Consider the following 20,419-nt stretch of genomic DNA (forward strand, 5'->3'; position numbering starts at 1 on the left):
CTGTGCAGAGCGCGTCCTCCCAGACAACAAAGGAGGGAAAACACGGAGATCAGAGCGACATGGCAGTGGTGGGTGGTGGAGAGGCTGGCCAGGGTAGGGTGTGGTGAGGCCGCACCATCCACCCAATTCCCACGCTGGTCCAACCCGGCCGCCTGCTGTCTGCCCAGCGCCTCAAGCCGGTGCTTCATTTTGGGGGCCCTAGGGTTTGAACACGGGCTCATACTTGTTTTTTGTTGTTGGTGGTGGTGGTGGTCGGATGTGGGGCCTGAACTCAGCCTGGGCGCTGTCCCTCAGCTCTTCAGCTCAAAGCTAGTGCTCTACCACTTGAGCCACAGCGCCTCGTCTGATTTTTTCTGGTTATGTGGTGCTGAGGAATTGAACCCAGGGTCTCATGCATGCAAGGCAAGCACTCTACCACGGAGCCACCTTCCCAGCTCCAACGGGCTCATACTTGTGAAGCAGATGCTCAACCACTAGTCACATTGCGGCCACTCTTTTTTCTTCTTCTTCTTGTTCAGCTAGCACGCCACCACTTCAGCCACTTGACAGTACTCAAAACTCAGTCACCAAAAACAGGGACCTCAAAGACACTGTTGCTGCTGTAGCCACAAGGAGCCTTGGGACGGGTCCTGAGATTCCCACATTGAGAGCATTTGGCAAAATACTAAGACCAGAAAAGATTGGATTTTATTTAGCAATGTCCCAACAGTCCTTCATTAATTATAGCAAATATGTCTTGCCTGTAAGTAAAGCCATAATGCGTTGTGTGGAAACCAACATCTTTTTCAACTTTTCTGCAGATCTAAAACTGGTTCTAAAGGAGTGACACTGATCCAGATGCATTATACTCACAGCCTGACATGTTGAAATGGAACTCCTTCGTACAACTACTTAAGGATAAACAAACTGTTTTTACAATAACCTATGAAAAAAAAATTCTGTGGTTGTTTGTTAGTGCATACCTGCAGTCCCAGCATTCAGAAGGCTAGGGAGGGAGAATTGCTTTAGCTGAGGAGTTCAAAACTAGTCTGGGCTATATAGTGAGACCTTTTCTCAAAAATAAAGGTAAGAAAGTCATGCCCACTAGAAGGCATGTACCTGATGGTTACCACCTCGTTTCCCTGAGTTGTTGAACTAAGTTAACTGGCCAATCCACACTCAGACCTACCTGTCAGTCTCCGGGAACTCCCATCAGAAAGACATGGAGACACGCCAGTGTCTGGATTTGGGGATGGGTCCACTGGAGCTAGTAGTGGGGTTTAAGAGCTCAAGGAACCATCCTCCAGATGGAGGACCAAACTGAAACGGGCAACACCGACCTCTCTGTAGCAACATTAGGTGGAACACTGATGTCACCGGCAAGGCTGGCCCTTGATTCTATGGATGGATGGACAGTCTCCTCTGCCCTAGCCCCTCCAACATCCAGAGAGGCTCCCAGAACCCACGTGGGTCATCATGGATCCACAGTACCTTTAAAACCCCAAAAGCTGAAGTATGAGGGCAACAGGACAACTCAGGAGACAATATTCAGAGTCTGATGGGATTTTCAGGGCTTTGTGGAACTGCTAGCCCTGCCCAGGATCCCCTTGAGTCCAGAGGCCTGGCCCACCTTCTGTCAATGCCCAATTTCATGAATGTGATTCATCCTCCTACTCAGGAGAAATTGGCTCACTTGCAAACCTGGAGCTTAGAACCGCCTTGCATGACCTCATTCCCCTGTCTTTGTCTGCCTCTTGCAAATCAACTTCCTTTTGTCCCCAGCACCCCACTTGACCTGGGGTCCCCTGGGTGTAGGCACTCTTAGCTGCACTCTGCGCCAGGTCACATCAAAGCTGACCTTACCCACAGGAGTGGCTATTGTTGGCCCATATCCTGTGTGAGGCACTGGCCTCTGGCGTGTGTGGGTCCCACCATACACGCAGCTCCAGGTCCCGGTCACTCTACCCTTCTGCCCCAAAGAACTTCCTGAGCCCTCAGGTAGGTCTTCCAGGTGTCCAGCTGCACTCCTGTCTTGCTTGAAGGGCTCCCTAGAAGGGTTAAGGGCAGTCCTGAGTGACAGGGTGGTGGGAGTGGCCTCCACCGATTCTTCCAGGCTCTGTCCTGAGAGGGAGGAGGTTCCCCAGGAGAATCGGAGGTCTGTCCCTCTGTCCTGAGAAGGAGGAGGTACCTGGGGAGAGTCTTAGCTCTGGCCCTACAGTTGCCCCTTTACCTGGCTGTGCCTGTGGTTCTGTGTTGACAGGTAACTTGCATGGATACTCTCAGTGGAAACCTGGCAACCCCAGTACCTCCCTCCCTGCCTGGCAACGGCCATATACAATCCCAGAGCTGGCCCCAGCACTTCAGTCCAGGGAGGAGATGGTGTCCTCCTGCTCACCCTTCTCACTCCCCAGTCTAGTCTCCAAAACCCCGTCAGAAGATCCTAGCCATAGCACTGAGGTGCCTGCTGCAGACAACTGAGGACCAGGGCCAAGAGCTGGCCTTGGCCCTCTCCCCTTCTGCTGCCATCTCAGACAGTCCCCAGGATGCTGGATTCCTCAGGGGCAGACTCCATGACCCGACTGACGCTAAGGCTCCTAGAACAGGTGAGACAGCCCAAACCACTGCCTCTAACTCCTCCAAGGAGACTGGCTTTGGAACTACAGAACAACACAATTTGCTTCCCACCCCTATTGGCTGTGCAGATCACTTGGCAACTTACCTAGTTGTGGCCTCATGAAGGAGAAATGTGATTGTTTTGTTTGTTTCTCCTTTGCACTTGGGTAGAACCAAGTAGATTCTAGTAGATTCTGCAACCAGGAGGCAGGCTGCACCTCCAGCAGAGCTCCATGAAGCATGTGTCACTCTTCCAGTTTTTAAAGAAACCTCCCCTGCTTTGGAGACAGCTTGGTACTTACATCTGTGACAGAGGCTGGCCAGGTCCAGTCCCCTGTTCAGCTCTCTAAGGGTGCACTGGAACACCTGGTCCTGGAAGGCCACTGGGCGTAGGGTCCAGGACCTCAGTGCCCTGAGTGGCCAGTGTTCCATCCGCACTGCTCCATTCCCACTGCCTGCCTCTCACAGGCCTGCACCCGAGGCCATGCTGGCAACAGTCAGAGGTGCCACTAGCCAGGTCTCATCCTGAAAAGTCTGTTTAAGGCTTGCACTTCAGGAATCTTTCTAGAAGAACCCACTAGAATGACCCCTTGCTGTCCATCAGATAACCCTTTGTGTTCAAGAAGGAGCTAGTGCCTCATGTTGAATGTGTACCCAGCACAGTTGGGGTTTTTGTTGTTTTGTTTTTGTCAGTCATGGGGCTTGAACTCAAGGCCTGGGCGCTGTCCCTGAGCTTTTTCATTCAAGGCTAATACACTACTACTTTCAGCCACAGCACCACTTCCAGTTTTCTTGTGGCTAGTTGGAGATAAGAATCTCACAGCCTTAGCCGGGCACTGTTGGCTCTCGCCTGTAATCCTAACTACTCAGGAGGCTGAGATCTGAGGATCGCGGTTCAAAGCCAGCCCGGGCAGAAGAGACCGTGAGACTCCTATCTCCAATAAACCACCAGAAAACCGGAAGTGGCGTTGTAGCTCAAGTGGTAGAGCGTTCGCCTTGAGCTGAAGAGCTGAGGGACAGTGCCCAGGCCCAGAGTTCAAGCACCACGGCCGACAAAAAAAAAATAAGAATCTCACAGCCTTTCCTGCCCGGGCTGGGATCCTCACACTCAGGTCTGGCTACTGGCACTCCTAGAGCTTATGGCATCACTACTGGATACAACAGGTAGGCAGGGTAGATGCCACTCACCAACCTGAGTTAATACCATGCTCATGATGTTTCTCACAGAAGCTGGAACGAGAACGAGAGAACATGGAAGAGGGCTCTGAGGGTGCCCACTTTGTGTCCGGTAAGAGCCTTGAACTTCATGGATCCACAGGGAGGCAGGCCCATGGTAACAGGTGCAGGGCAGTAGCCCTGGGAGCTGCCTTTGCTCTCAACACACTGAAAGGCTTTTGTTTTCACGTGTAAAACAATACACACATGCATACCACCATTACCTATACAACTTAGAGGATACACACTCTTGCTAGCATTTTGCAGGTTAAAAAATGAAGTCATGGAGCCAGACAGACCCACATCCTTTAACTCCAGAGTCCAAATCTTGTCCTGTGGAAGGTGGGGTTCAGTCTTCCCTCCTCAGCAGCTGGTGACAGAGTACACATCCAGGCCTATGCCTCTCACCTAAGTAAGGGCCTGGGAAAGGGGTAGGAGTGAGTCTTGGTCTTTGGAATTGAAAGCAACTGAGCTATTGTGCTCCAGAAGCTCCAGGGACAGCAGGCAGAACTTGGCACCCCAATTCTAGGTGGGCCCAAGGAGCCTGGAAGAGCCCAACCCTGTGGCTGTAAGTGTATTGGGGGGGAAGAGGGAGGGGTTGTAGAGCTTCCTTCCAGAGCTTCCTCTCACTCACACATGGAAGGCAGGCCTGCTCTCTCCAGACAGACTGCGGCTAGAACTTGCAGGGAAGCCAGAGCACTATGGAGGCCTCTTGCCTCTCTGAGCCAGGAGGCTACAGGAGTGCTGCTTCAGTGTGGAGTGCACAGGGGCCTGCCACGGACTCCCCAGTTGAACTCCCCACATTGCACCTCAGCATGGCCCTTTCCCTCAGAGTCACCAGCCTCAGTCCTCCTTTCAGATGAGTGTTTACTGAGACCTGAGCCCAGGGGCCCAGGACACCCCAGCACCCTGAGACCTGAGCCAGGACACCCAGAACCCTGAGACCTGAGCCAGGACACCCCAGCACCCTGAGACCTGAGCCAGGACACCCAGAACCCTGAGACCTGAGCCAGGACACCCCAGCACCCTGAGACCTGAGCCAGGACACCCCAGAACCCTGAGACCTAGGCCAGGACACCCCAGCACCCTGAGACCTGAGCCAGGACACCCAGAACCCTGAGACCTAGGCCAGGACACCCCAGCACCCTGAGACCTGAGCCAGGACACCCCAGCAGCCTGAGACCTGAGCCAGGACACCCAGAACCCTGAGACCTGAGCCAGGACACCCCAGAACCCTGAGGCCTGAGCCAGGATACCCCAGAACCCTGAGACCTGAGCCAGGACACCCAGAACCCTGAGACCTGAGCCAGGATACCCCAGAACCCTGAGACCTGAGCCAGGACACCCCAGCACCCTGAGACCTGAACCAGGACACTCCTGTACCCTGAGGCCTGAGCCAGGACACCCCAGCACCCTGAGGCCTAGGCCAGGACACCTCTGCACCCTGAGACCTGAGCCAGGACACCCCAGCACCCTGAGACCTGAGCCAGGACACCCCAGCACCCTGAGACCTGAACCAGGATACCCCAGCACCCTGAGACCTGAGCCAGGACACCCAGAACCCTGAGACCTGAGCCAGGACACCCAGAACCCTGAGACCTGAGCCAGGACACCCAGAACCCTGAGACCTGAGCCAGGACACCCAGAACCCTGAGACCTGAGCCAGGACACCCCAGCACCCTGAGACCTAGGCCAGGACACCCAGAACCCTGAGACCTGAGCCAGGACACCCAGAACCCTGAGACCTAGGCCAGGACACCCCAGAACCCTGAGACCTAGGCCAGGACACCCAGCACCCTGAGACCTAGGCCAGGATACCCCAGAACCCTGAGACCTAGGCCAGGACACCCCAGCAGCCTGAGACCTAGGCCAGGACACCCAGAACCCTGAGACCTGAGCCAGGACACCCAGAACCCTGAGACCTGAGCCAGGACACCCCAGCACCCTGAGACCTAGGCCAGGACACCCCAGCAGCCTGAGACCTGAGCCAGGACACCCAGAACCCTGAGACCTGAGCCAGGACACCCAGAACCCTGAGACCTGAGCCAGGACACCCAGAACCCTGAGACCTGAGCCAGGACACCCAGAACCCTGAGACCAGAGCCAGGACACCCCAGCACCCTGAGACCTGAGCCAGGACACCCAGAACCCTGAGACCTAGGCCAGGACACCCAGAACCCTGAGACCTAGGCCAGGATACCCAGAACCCTGAGACCTGAGCCAGGACACCCCAGCAGCCTGAGACCTGAGCCAGGACACCCAGAACCCTGAGACCTGAGCCAGGACACCCCAGCACCCTGAGACCTGAGCCAGGACACCCAGAACCCTGAGACCTAGGCCAGGATACCCAGAACCCTGAGACCTGAGCCAGGACACCCAGAACCCTGAGACCTAGGCCAGGACACCCAGAACCCTGAGACCTAGGCCAGGACACCCAGAACCCTGAGACCTGAGCCAGGATACCCCAGCACCCTGAGACCTGAGCCAGGACACCCCAGAACCCTGAGACCTGAGCCAGGACACCCCAGCACCCTGAGACCTGAGCCAGGACACCCCTGCACCCTGAGCCCAGGACACCCCAGCACCCTGAGACCTGAGCCAGGATGCCCCCCCCCACCCTGATGGAATGCATGACATCCCTGACCACCTAGGTCACCAGCAACAAAATGGAGAGTGAGTCTGTCCCTCCCTCCTTCCAGGACAAGACAGGCTGGATGCTGCCCTGCAGAGCGCTCATAGGAGAAGGAAAGACCTGCTGCAGAGACTCTGGGTAGGCCACACACCTTCCAAAAATGCTGAAGCCCTCATCACCACACTCAGACCTCACCCAGGGGTGGCCTTTTGGACTTCTGGGACAGACTGTGGATTGTATATAGAAACTAAATTGTGAGCAGCTAAGAGACTTTACATCTTACCCACTTCCTTTAGAAACTAGGTGTAAAGCTGGGTGCTGGTGGCTCACACCTGTAATCCTAGCCACTCAGGAGGCTGAGATCTGAAGATCATGGTTCAAAGCCAGCCCGGGATGACTGTGAGACTTTTTTGTTTTGGTCAGTTGTGGGGCTTGAACTCTGGGCCTTGGCACTGTTCCTGAGCTCTTCAGCTCAAGGATAGCGCTCTCGGATTTGAGCCACAGTTCTACTTCCAGTTTCCTGTGGTTTATTGGAGATAAGAGTCTGGCTTTGAACTGCAATCCTCAGATCTCAGCCTCCTGAGTAGCTAGAAGTACAGGTGTGAGCCACCAGCACCCAGCTTCCATGAGACTCGTATCTCCAATAAAGTACTCAGAAAAGACTGGAAGTGGCACTGTGGCTCAAGTGGTACAGCACTAGCCTTTGGCACAGAGGGACTCAGGGACAGAGCCTAGGACATGTTCAAGCCCCAGGACTGGCAAAAAATAAAATAAATAAGAAAGTGGAACGTGTAGGCTGAATGCTCTGGGTAGTGAGGTAAGAACTGCCTAGGCCATGCATCAAAAGAGGTGATAGGTAAGGGCTCAGTTCCCACAGGGTTCTAGGCTCTAGGCACTGAAACCAGGGCACTTGTGTAAACTACACTTGAGAGCAGCAAGATGGCATGAGCCTCGCGACACACACCCCAGAACAGAGGCCAGGGCCTTGCCTGGTGGGAAGCAGATGCTGAAATGTGCTGGAAAAGCAATCAGATTTTTTGTCTTGGAAGAAAAAAACAAACTACCAGAACCTGGTTTGAAATTATTTGCTTTTTTTTTTTGGCCAGTTCTGGAGTAAACTCAGGGCCTAGGTACTGCCCCTGAGCCTTTCTGCGCTCAAGGTTAGGCCTCTACCATTTGGGCCACAGTGCCACTTTTGGCATATTTGCTGCATTTTATTTTTATTTTTATTTTTTTTTAATTTTTATTTTTTGTCAGCCATGGGGCATGAACTCTGAGCCTGGGTGCTGTCCCTCAGCTCTTCAGCTAAAGGCTAGCACTCTACCACTTAAGCTACAGCACCACTTCTGGCTTTATTTTTTTCTGCTTATGTGGTACTGAGGAATTGAACCCAGGGCCTTATGCATGCAAGGCAATCACTCTACCACTGAGCCACCTTCCCAGACCTATTTGCTGCATTTTAAAAGAAGCAGTCCGACTTTAAAGCCTCCAGCTTTGCTTTTGGAGGCTGGCTCTTGTTCTGAGGTTCTCTACTCAGCTACAGGCCTGAGGGCCCAAGCACACTAGGGTCATGTGCCCTGGGCAGGAGAGGTGGCATGGGAAAGCCCTGAGGTGACAGCCCCTTCTCCCAGGCCCTTCTGCTGCCAGCTCAAAGGCCAGCAGGCTCTGTTGATCTTACAGGAACAGCAGCTGCTGGACGAGCATACGGGAACCCTCCCCTGGAGGGAGACACATGAAGGAACCCACAGGCCAGTCCTGCACAGGGAGGCACCCCCTGTGGGAATGCACTCTGCCACCTCCCCAGAACCAGTGAGGGTCATCCAGCACCTGGTAAGAGGGCTCAGGAAAACACAGCTCCAGGCAGGGGAGGGGGGTCAGAACACAGGCCTCCCAGCAGTGTGGAAGGGGGCTACAAAAGTCGCCAAGGAAAGGTTGTGTACTGTCAAGGAGATGGAGGCCCAGGCCCTCCACTTCTCTCCCAGTCAGTGCATCTGCTAGCCAGGGCCCCTGGGGACTCCCATGCATGTCCTCTATTATAGGACAGACAAGTTGGCACAGGACTGGATAGACAGAATTTACAACATCTGTCAGCTGATTCAGTCATTGAATACATAGATCTGCCTCTTAATTTGGGAAATGAAAATGACACTGAACTACCAGTACAGCTCTGTTAACTTGGAGAAAATTTTAAAGACTGACTATATCTAGGTGCTTTAAAGCAGGTTTTCTTTCTTTTTTTTTTTTTTTTTGTCGGTTGTGGGGCTTGAACTCTGGGCCTGGGCGCTGTCCCTCAGCTCTTTAGTTCAAGGCAAGTGCTCTACCACATGAGCCACAGCACCATTTCCAGTTTTCTGGTGCTTTATTGGAGATAAGAGTCTCACAGATTTTCTGCCTGGGCTGACTATGAACCTCAATACTCAGATTTCAGCCTCCTGAATAGCTAAGATTACAGACATGAGCCACCAGGCACCCAGCTTTTAAAGCAGAATTGATGAGACCAGAAAACAGGAAATGTAATAAACATTAAAAATATCATATCCTAACCAGATGCTAGTGGCTTACACATACCATCCTAGCTCCTTAGGAAGCTGAGACTGAGGATCACAGTTCAAAGCCAGCCTGGGCAGGAAAGTCTATAAGACTCTTATTCTCACTAAACTACCAAAAAAAGAAAAAGAAAGAAAAAAAGAGTGGGAAGTGAAACTATGGCTCAAGTGGTAGACTGCTAGCCTTGAGTAAAAGAAGCTCAAAGACAGTGCCCAGACCTTGAGTTTAAGCCTCAGGAAGGCTCCAGGTAGCTCATATTTAAGCCTAGTTACTGAAGAGGCTGAGATCTGAAGATTGTGGTTTGAAGTCAGCCTGGGCAGGAAAGTCCATGAAACTCTTATCTCCAATAAATTATCAAAAAAGCTGGAAGTGGAAGTTCAGGGACAGCACCTAGGCCCCAAGTTCAAACCCTAAGACTGGCAAAAAAAAAAAAAAAAAAAAAAAGCTAAGAGCCTGGGCAATGGCCAGGGCATAAAATAAATAAACAAATGAACAAATACTGCGTCCTGTGTACACCCAGATGCAAACACCTTTCCAGTCCGTTTTCCACTTAAACTGTAGAGTTAGTCATTGGAAGCTCTTGGATGATGGGTGGAGGGATGTGTGGATGATCAGTGGGCAGTGGGTGGGTGAATGAGTAGCAAATGGGTTGAGGAGGGACACTGCGGCAGCTGATCACCTGGCTCTCTCAGGTGCCCCAGCCTCCTGCCACCATCATTCAGCAGCTGCCTCAGCAGCCATTCATTGCACAGATTCCTCCTCCTCAGGTCTTTGCCGCTCAAAGATCAGGAAATATTAAGGAAGGTAAGTGATTCATATAATATCATGAGTTTATGAAAATGTGTACTGACAGGGAATATTTTTATAAGCAGGATAGTCATTAGAATTGCCTTTTGGCAACTCAACATGAAAAAAATATATATATATTTTGTCGATTGTGGGCTTGAACTCTGGGTCTGGGCACTGTCCCTCAGCTCTTCAGCTCAAGGTTAGGACTCTACCATTTAAGCCACAGCACTACTTCTGGTTTTCTGGTGGTTTATTCAGCCTCCTGAGTAGCTAAGATTACAGGTGTGAGCCACTGGCACCTGGCGATCTACATGTTTTGAAAGGCTGTATTATCCAATAGATGTTTGCATTTCTAGCCCAGCAATCTGTCTATCCTTACCTTGAAACTGGCTTGGTTGACTACTGTAGGTCAGTCTATACTCTGAGAAAGGCTGCGTTAAGGCCACTGTGGGGTGCTGTTCACACTAGGTTAATCAAACTTTGGTGGTAGTATGTCAGTCTCTAAGGCAAACAAAAACTGAGAAAACTGTATGTGCATGCATGTTTTTATGCTTGGGGGTGCGTATATTTGTATGCCTTGTTGAAAAAAATGGCAAAGCCCGTAGCAAAAAATAAATATTTAAGTAGATAGCTATTTAGTGAAGCAAAGTTTAAATACTCCATTCCTTATTCCAAAACAGATCTCAACAGGATCAAATATTTGAATGCAAAAAGGCAAAATCACTTGGAGTAATGCCGCGGACCGGCTCTGTCGGGACCACGGAGGACACCTAGTGGAGGAACTGGAATAGGTGGGGAGATGGCAAACAGACAACTCACACACAAGAGGAGTGGACGCCGAGTGCCACCAGACAGCTCACACGCAAGAGGAGTGGGCGCCGAGTGCCACCAGAAGCTCACACGCAAGAGGAGTGGGCGCCGAGTGCCACCAGACAGCTCACACGCAAGAGGAGTGGGCGCCGAGTGCCACCAGACAGCTCACACGCAAGAGGAGTGGGCGCCGAGTGCCACCAGACAGCTCACACGCAAGAGGAGTGGGCGCCGAGTGCCACCAGACAGCTCACACGCAAGAGGAGTGGACGCCGAGTGCCACCAGACAGCTCACACGCAAGAGGAGTGGACGCTGAGTGCCATCTCCCCACCTGTTCCAGTTCCTCCACTAGGTGTCCTCCGTCGTCCCAACAGAGCCGGTCCGCGGCAGAGTAATAGCATAATTTCAGTTCTACTTGTTAAAATAGCTTTGCAGGGCTGGGAAGGTGGCTCAGTGGTAGAGCGCTTGCCTTGAATGCATGGGGCCCTGGGTTCGATTCCTCAGCACCACATAAGCAGAAAAAAAAAGCCAGAAGTGGCGCTGTGGCTCAAGTGGTAGAGCGCTAGCCTTGAGCTGAAGAGCTGAGGGACAGTGCCCAGGCCTAGAGTTCAGGCCCCATGACTGGACCCTCCCAAAAAAATTTAAAAAAAAAAAAATTTTTTTTAAATTAAAAAATTAAAAATAAATAAAATAGCTCTGCATGGTGGTACATGTCTGTAATCCCAGCTAGGGAGGAAAAGACAGCAGGAGATAATTTGAGGCTAGCCAGGACAAAGTGAAACCCTACCTCAAAAAAAGAAAAAACAATAAAGAAAGCATCGAGAGCATAGTTGAAGGGGCTTCTCTAGCAAGCTATAGGCCCTGATCCAATCCCTAATTTCACTAGCACACACAAAAAAATACCTCACAACAGTAGACACTAGTACCATTAATTTCATAGAAAAGAGATATGAATTTATCTGGCAATTTTATTCACTCCAGTAATGTCAAGACCTTCCATATGTAATCTTTCTATATACCTTTAGAAACACCTACAGAGCTCTCTCCATGCTTCATTTCCTGCGAAAGTTCTTATTTTTCTCATTCTTATACACATCTTGCTGGATATTTTTGTTTTTGTTTTGCCAGTCCTGGGGCTTGAACTCAGGGCCTGGGCACTGTCCCTGAGCTTCTTTGCTCAAGGCTAGTACTCTACTACTTGAGCCATAGCACAACTTCCATTTTTTCTGTGTATGTGGTAGTGAGGGATCGAACCCAGGGCTTTATGCATGGTAGGCAAGCACTCTACCACTAAGCCACCTTCCCAGCCCACGTTATGCTGGGTATTAAAGTCTAGATTGATAGTTGTGTTCTCTCAACATACGCTAAGGACCCTTATGATGGCCTTAGTACCACTCTGATAACATGACACTCAGTTCCTACTTTTTAGCATTTACCATTTTGAATAAAAACATGTAACATGAAGTTGGCCATCTTTATTTTTTTTGGGTCCGGTTATGGGGCCTGAACTCTGGGCCTGGGCACTGTCCCTTAGCTCTTCAGCTCAAAGCTAGCGCTCTACCATTTGAGCCACAGCGCCACTTCTGGCTTTTTTTTTCTTATGTGGTGCTAAGGAATTGAACCCAGGGCCTCATGCATGCAAAGCAAGCGCTCTACCACTGAGCCACCTTCCCAGACCTGAACTGATTTTTTAAATTATTATCTTTAAGTGGTTATACAAACAGATTTCAATTCAGCCAGTCAGCTTGAGGCCAGGGCATCTATCCATAGTCCTTCCGTGCATACCCTCTACTCCCTCTGCACAGCCCTCCCGTGCACTCTCTGGCTGGCCTGCTGATGCATGCTGTAGGCCCAGTCCTGGGAGGTCAGGCCACAGCCGGGCTGCAGAGAGTACCCTGGCATTGGACCTGACGGCCCTCCAGGGCTAGTGCTGCCGCTGCAGCCCAGGCCGGGCCACTGTTCCTCCTTCAGACAGCGGGCACCCGGTAGATGCTGGCTGCCCCCAGGTCCTGCCTAAAACCCTCCTCAGACCCTCCTACAACCTCCTCATGACATCTTCGGAACTTCTTGGACCTCCTTGGATGCTCCATGGAACTCCTCAGACCTCCTTGGACCTCCTCAGACCTCCTCTGATGCTCTTCGGACCTCCTCCTGACCTCCTCATGACCTCCTCATGACCTTGACTTCCTCACGACCTCCTTGGATGCTCCTCATGACCTCCGACCTCCTCAGACCTCCTCATGACCTCAACCTTCTCATACCAACCTCGGATGATCCTCATGACCTCCTCGGACCTCCTCACGACCTCCTTGGACCTCTTCAGACCTCCTCGGACCTTCTTGACCTCCTCACAACCTCCTCGGACCTTCTTGACCTCCACATGACCTCCTCAGACTTCCTCATGACCACCTCGACCTCCTCATGACCTCCTCAGACCTCCTCATGACCACCTCATAACCACATCAGACCTCCTCATGACCACCTCGACCTCTTCATGACCTCCTCATGACCACCTCGGACCTCCTCATGACCACCTTGACCTCCTCATGACCTCCTCATGACCTCCTCACGACCTCCTCGGACCTCCTCATGACCTCCTCATGACCTCCTCACAACCTCCTCGGACCTCCTCATGACCTCCTCGGACCTCCTCATGACCTCCTCAGATCTCCTCATGACCTCCTCAGACCTTCTTGACCTCCTCGGACCTCCTCGGACCTTCTTGACCTCCTCGGATGTTCCTCGGACCTCCTTATGACCTCCTCGGACCTTCTTGACCTCCTCATGACCTCCTCGGACCTTCTTGACCTCCTCAGATCTCCTCATGACCTCCTCAGACCTCCTCATGACCTCCTCAGACCTCCTTATGACCTCCTCAGACCTCCTCGGACCTCCTCATGACCACCTCAGACCTCCTCATGACCACATCGGACCTCCTCAAGACCTCCTCATGATCACCTGGGACCTCATGACCTCCTCAGATCTCCTTGGACCTTCTCAGACCTCCTCATGACCACCTCGGACCTCCTTATGACCTCCTCAGACCTCCTCAGACCTCCTTATGACCACCTCGGACCTCCTCATGACCACCTCAGACCTCCTCATGACCACCTCATGACCACTTCATGACCACCTCAGACCTCCTCATGACCTCCTCAGACCTCCTCAGACCTCCTCATAACCACTTCATGACCACCTTGGACCTCATGACCTCCTCATGACCACCTCGGACCTCATGACCTCCTCATGACCTCCTCATGACCACCTCGGACCTCCTCATGACCACCTCATGACCACCTCAGGCCTCCTCAGACCTCCTCATGACCACCTCATGACCACCTCGGACCTCATGACCTCCTCATGACCACCTCATGACCTCCTCATGACCACCTCGGACCTCCTCATGACCACTTCATGACCACCTCAGGCCTCCTCGGACCTCCTCAGACCTCCTCATGACCTCCTCATGACCACCTCGGACCTCCTCATGACCACCTCATGACCACATCGGACCTCCTCATGACCTCCTCATGACCACCTCGGACCTCCTCATGACCTCCTCATGACCACCTCGGACCTCCTCATGACCTCCTCATGACCACCTCATGACCACCTCGGACCTCCTCATGACCTCCTCATGACCTCCTCATGACCTCCTCATGACCACCTCGGACCTCCTCATGACCTCCTCATGACCACCTCGGACCTCCTCATGACCTCCTCATGACCACCTCGGACCTCATGACCTCCTCAGACCTCCTCATGACCACCTCGGACCTCATGACCACCTCATGACCACCTCGGACCTCCTCATGACCACCTCATGACCACCTCAGGCCTCCTCAGACCTCCTCATGACCACCTCATGACCACCTCGGACCTCATGACCTCCTCATGACCACCTCATGACCTCCTCATGACCACCTCATGACCTCCTCATGACCACCTCGGACCTCCTCATGACCACCTCATGACCACCTCAGGCCTCCTCGGACCTCCTCAGACCTCCTCATGACCACCTCATGACCACCTCGGACCTCATGACCTCCTCATGACCACCTCATGACCTCCTCATGACCACCTCGGACCTCATGACCTCCTCAGACCTCCTCATGACCACCTCGGACCTCATGACCTCCTCATGACCACCTCGGACCTCTTCATGACCTCCTCATGACCACCTCGGACCTCATGACCACCTCATGACCACCTCGGACCTCATGACCTCCTCATGACCACCTCGGACCTCATGACCACCTCATGACCACCTCGGACCTCATGACCTCCTCATGACCACCTCGGACCTCATGACCTCCTCATGACCACCTCGGACCTCATGACCTCCTCATGACCACCTCGGACCTCCTCATGACCACCTCGGACCTCATGACCTCCTCATGACCACCTTGGACCTCATGATCTCCTCATGACCACCTCGGACCTCATGACCTCCTCATGACCACCTTGGACCTCATGACCTCCTCATGACCACCTTGGACCTCATGATCTCCTCATGACCACCTCGGACCTCATGACCTCCTCATGACCACCTTGGACCTCATGACCTCCTCATGACCACCTCGGACCTCCTCATGACCACCTCGGACCTCATGACCTCCTCATTGTAAGGTCTGCTCCTGGATGGCTAGCAGACTCCACCCTCCTCGCAGCAAAGTCTCCACCCAGTACCTGTGTTACCTAGGCAACTGGACACCTGGAAGAGGTCACATCTGCATCCACTGAGGTCACATCTGAATTTGATGTGGCCACACCTTTTCCGGCCCTTACCCTAGATAAGGCCCAGCCCAGGCCCAGACGCCCTCTCTCTGCTCTCTTCTAGCTCTTTCCTCTCTTTCCCAGCTCTCTCTCATTCCCAGGCCTTTTGCCAGCCGCGTGGGTGCCAACCTTGCCTGGTCCCAGCAGATCTACTGAATAAACCTACCCCTTACCTGAATACCACGTGTGTGGTGCAGTTCTTACTCGGCTACCTCTTTTTAAAAACCTAACACTCATGACCTCCTTGGACCTCCTCAGACCAGCCTCACATGCGCCGCCTCTGGCCACAGGACAGCACCTCAGAAGACCCTGGGCCTGGGCTCCGGCAGCTCTGGGCCGGGCCGCGGGCAGGGTGGGCTGCGAGGGGGTGGCCGGGGCGGGGTGGGCTGCGAGGGGTGGCCGGGGCGGGGTTGGCTGCGAGGGGCTGGCTGCGAGGGGTGGCCGGGGCGGGGTTGGCTGCGAGGGGGTGGCCGGGGCGGGGTGGGCTGCGAGGGGTGGCCGGGGCGGGGTTAGCTGCGAGGGGCTGGCTGCGAGGCGGTGGCCGGGGCGGGGTTGGCTGCGAGGGGCTGGCTGCGAGGGGTGGCCGGGGCGGGGTGGGCTGCGAGGGGTTGGCTGCGAGGCGGTGGCCGGGGCGGGGTGGGCTGCGAGGGGTGGGCTGCGAGGCGGTGGCCGGGGCGGGGTGGGCCAGGCTGCGGGCCGGGTGGGCCAGGCCGCGGGCGGGGTTGGCTGCGAGGGGTGGCCGGGGCGGGGTTGGCTGCGAGGGGTGGGCTGCGAGGGGTTGGCCGCGGGCGGGGTTGGCTGCGAGGGGTGGCCGGGGCGGGGTTGGCTGCGAGGGGTGGGCTGCGAGGGGTTGGCCGCGGGCGGGGTTGGCTGCGAGGCGGTGGCCGCGGGCGGGGTTGGCTGCGAGGGGTGGGCCGCGGGCGGGGTTGGCTGCGAGGCGGTGGCCGCTGGCGGGGTTGGCTGGAGGGGTTGGCCGCGGGCGGGGTGGGCCGCGGGCGGGGTTGGCTGCGAGGCGGTGGCCGGGGCGGGGTGGGCCGGGGCGGGGTGGGCCAGGCCGCGGGCGGGGTGGGCCGCGGGCCGGGGGCGGCTCGGCCGTGACTCGGACTCTCCCTTCAGACATGGTGGAGATGATGCTGATGCAGAACGCGCAGATGCACCAGATCCTCATGCAGAACTTGATGCTCAAGGCGCTGCCGCCGGCCCCAGGGCCGCGCCCCGCGCCGCAGGTGGGACTCGGGCTCCGGGACACCGCCCAGCCCAGCCACCCTACCCCAGCCCGCGCTCGGCTTGACGCGCCCTGTGCTCCGGCAGGACCCGCGCTGGGCGAGCCCGGTGGTCCCGCGGGCCGAGAGGCCGCCGGCCCCGGTGCATCACCACCACCACTACGCGCCCGTCGCCCCGCCGCGGGCCCCCGCCGGGTACCCGACGTGGACCCCAGGACTCCCGGACGCCGCCGCGCTCCTGCCCGCAGTGAGCCACGGGGCCGCGGTCCTGGGCGGGTAAGTCTGAGGAGGGTCTTGGGGGGCGGGGCCGGGGTCACGGGGCGGGGCCGGGGTCACGGGGCCGGGGTCACGGGGCGGGGCCGCGGTCCTGGGCGGGTAAGTCTGAGGTGGGCCTTGGGGGGCGGGGCCGGGGTCACGGGGCGGGGCCGGGGTCACGGGGCGGGGCCGGGGCCTGCTGGGTGTCCGGCCCCAGAACCGCGGCCCCCGCTGTGCTCGCTGCCTGTGGGGGAGCCAGGACTGGCGGTGGCCAGCGGCGTGCGGGCAGTGCCCCTCTCGCGAGGATAGCTAGCCGCGCTGGCCTTGGACGAGGGGCGGCTCCCGAGACGCGCTGCCCGCCTTCCAGCCGGCCGGCCGGACCCCTAAGCGGTGACGCCGTCTTGATGAGGAGCCGGAGCTACCGGTGAGCGGGCGGAGCCTGGAGGACAGCCCGCGCAGCCACGGGAGGACGGGCGCGGCGGGCCCGGCCCACCTGCACCGGTGCGGTGCACACCTCCCCAGCCCAGACACCGCAGAGACCTGAGCGGCAGGAACGCGGGCTGGGGTCCCCGCCCCGCCGCCCCGCCGCCCCGCCGCCGGAAAGCAGAAAAACATCAACTTGCCGGGCGCCTGCGGCTCGCGCCTGCATGCCAGCTGCTCGGGAGGCTGAGACCGGAGGATCGCGGTTCAAAGCCAGCCGGGGCAGGAAAGGCCGTGAGCCTGATCTCCAACGAACCACCAGAAAACCGGAAGTGGGGCTGTGGCTCAAGCCCGTGAGCGCCAGCCTTGAGCTGAAGAGCAGGGACAGCGCCCAGGCCAGAGTTCAAGCCCCGCCACCAAACAAAACCCCCCTATCCATTTGGGTTGGAGATGTAGCTCATTGGTAGAGTGCTTGCCTAGCACATGTGAGGCCCAGGTTTCATTAGTGACACATCCTGCTGCGCACACATAGAAAAGTCAAACGCAGTAATTGAGACCTGTTTGCCACATGTGTGAGAGGGGGAAAAAGCAATTTACAGAACATGAATGACAAGATTTGAGTTAAAACACACACATACACACACACACACAGTTGGGCACTGGTGGCTCATACCTATAATCCTAGCTATTTAGGAGGCTGAGACTTAAGAGTGGTGGTCTGGAGCCAGCCTGGGCTGAAAAATGGAGAACTTCTCTAATTAAACAATAAAAAGCCAGACTGGAAGTGTGCTTCAAGCAGTAGAGTCCCAATACTGGGATATTCACACACACAAAATATATATACCTTCCCCCACCCCACCACCAACACACACAAGGACCCAAAACAGACTCTGTATATGATGGATCTGGTTTGCACAGCTTTTTCCAAGGAATCAAACACAGGCTGCACTCTGGTTCTTAAAAGCCATGCAGGGACTGGGAAGGTGGCTCAGTGGTAGAGTACCTGCCTTGCATGCATGAGGCCCTTGGTTCGATTCCTCAGTACCACATAAGCAGAAAAAGCCAGAAGTGGGGCTGAGGCTCAAGTGGTAGAGTGCTAGTCCACAGCTGAAGAGCAGAGTTCAGGCACCACGACCAAAAAAAAAAAAAAGCCATGCAAGGTGCTGTTTCTTCCATCCATCCATCTCTCCTGGTCCTGTCAAGACTCAGACTCTTATACTATGTACATGCTACTTTTTTTTGGTCCGTCATGGGGCTTGAACTCAGGGCCTGAGCACTGTCCTTGAGCATTTTAGCCCAAGGTTAGTGCTCTACCACTTTGAGCCATAGCACCACTTCCAGTTTTCTGGCTTTTCTTTTTGCTTATGTGGTGCTAAGGAATCGAACCCAGGGCCTCATGCATGCAAGGCAAGTGCTCTACCACTGAGCCACCTTCCCAGCCCAACCACTTCCAGTTTTCTGGTGGTTAATTGGAGATAAGAGTCTCAGGAACTTTCCTGCCTGGGCTGGCTCTGAACTATGATCCTCAGGTCTCAGTCTCCTTATAAAATTGTTTTGTTTGGGGCTAGGAAGGTGGCTCAGTGGTAGGGTGCTTGCCTCGCATGCATGAGGCCCTGGGTTCAATTCCTCAGTACCATATAAGCAGAAAAAGCCAGAAGTGGTGTTGTGGCTCAAGTGGCAGAGTGCTAGCCTTAAGTTGAAGAACAGAGAGACAGTGCCCAGGCCCAGAGTTCAAACCCCATGACTGACAAAAACAAAAAAACTGTTTTTGTTTTTTGTTGGATTTGGAAAAGAAAAAAAAATGGAATTTTTTTGTACTTTTTTATTATAAAAATGCTATATAGAGGGGTTACAGTTAAGTGAGCAAGGCAATGAGTACATTTCCTATTGAGCATTGTTGCCTTCTCCTTTGTTTTCCCCCTTCCATCCCTTCCCTCCCACCTCCCACCTCCCCCGCCCCCCCATTTTGTTTTAGATATCATTTTTGTAGCCCCAGTTGGCTTTGAATTTGAGATCTCCTGCCTCAACTTTCAAAGTGCCAGAATTACAGGCATGGGCTACCATGCACAGCTTTTAAAGATATTAATTTCAAGAATTATGAGTAAATTTTCACTAAGTGCCTTAAAGGGTAAGTTTTTCATTTGCTAACTTCCTCTTCAGGGTGGTCCTGGTCTTTATATCCTTGGAAGCTTGCAGGTCAGAGCCCAACAAGTCAGAATTGCCACACTCCCCATGTGCCTTCCTCACTACAGGAACCAGTATACAGGTGAGCCTAGAGACCAAGGAGCAGGCTAAAATGTTCACATGACAGACACGCCTCCAAGGGTATTAATAGGGTCTCTATAGGAGGTAACAATACCCTTCTCAAGATCATTGGACAGCCTGTGGGCCCAGACCCAACCAGAGACTGCGTGCAGCCTGCCCCCTTTAGCCTGAGAGGCGACCCATCTGGTGCACAGCCCTTCCTTCAGCCCGTGAGGTGTCTGGTGCACAGCTCTAGCATCCAGTTGAACCCCATGTAAGTTCTTCATGGGCAACGGGACATGACATGATGTCTGGGGTCACAGGTTAACTGTCCCAGGCCATGATGAAGTTATGTCTAGTGGTTTGCCTGTGGGGAGCACTCAAGGCTGTAGTGAGGGATGCAGACTCTGTGGGAGGATACCTTTGCTCTGGTTGCCTAGCCAGGCTCTTTTCCTGCTCCTGCTCTTACTTTTTTTTGTCGGTCGTGGGGCTTGAACTCTGGGCCTGGGCGCTGTCCCTCAGCTCTTCAGCTCAAGGCGAGCACTCTACCACTTGGGCTACAGCGCCACTTCCGGTTTTCTGGTGGTTTATTGGAGATGAATCTCACGGTCTCTCTTGCCCGGGCTGGCTTTGAACCACAATCCTCAGATCTCAGCCTCCTGAGTAGCTAGGATTACAGGTGTGAGCCACCAGCGCCCGGCTTCCTGCTCTTACTTTTGTGGCAAGGAGACCCACCAATCCAAGGACTGTGTTTGAGGGTCCTTGAAGCTTACTCAGGTGAACTACAGAAAGCCTCCTGGACAGGCCAGGCACCGGAAGCTCACACCTGTACTCCTAGCTACTCCGGAGGCTGAGATCTGAGGATTGAAATTTGAAGCCAGCCCAGGCAGGAATGTCCCTGAGATTCTTATCTCC

General features: G+C 54.6%; 1 protein-coding gene across 1 annotated transcript; it reads left to right on the forward strand.

The window, feature by feature from the left end:
* Positions 1-59: 59 nt before the first annotated feature.
* CUNH21orf58 (chromosome unknown C21orf58 homolog) lies at positions 60-19,568 on the forward strand. Its single transcript, XM_042695307.1, has 10 exons — positions 60-68; positions 1,849-1,977; positions 2,511-2,582; positions 3,820-3,862; positions 6,513-6,577; positions 8,120-8,269; positions 9,679-9,790; positions 16,479-16,588; positions 16,674-16,861; positions 19,421-19,568. Exons 1-10 carry the CDS (start codon positions 60-62, stop codon positions 19,566-19,568), a joined length of 1,026 nt encoding a protein of 341 aa, XP_042551241.1.
* The last annotated feature ends 851 nt before the right edge of the window (positions 19,569-20,419 follow it).

This window comes from Dipodomys spectabilis, unplaced genomic scaffold (assembly GCF_019054845.1).
Source record: "Dipodomys spectabilis isolate Male_0828 unplaced genomic scaffold, ASM1905484v1 ptg000184l, whole genome shotgun sequence".
In the NCBI taxonomy this organism is placed as follows: Eukaryota; Metazoa; Chordata; class Mammalia; order Rodentia; family Heteromyidae; genus Dipodomys; species Dipodomys spectabilis.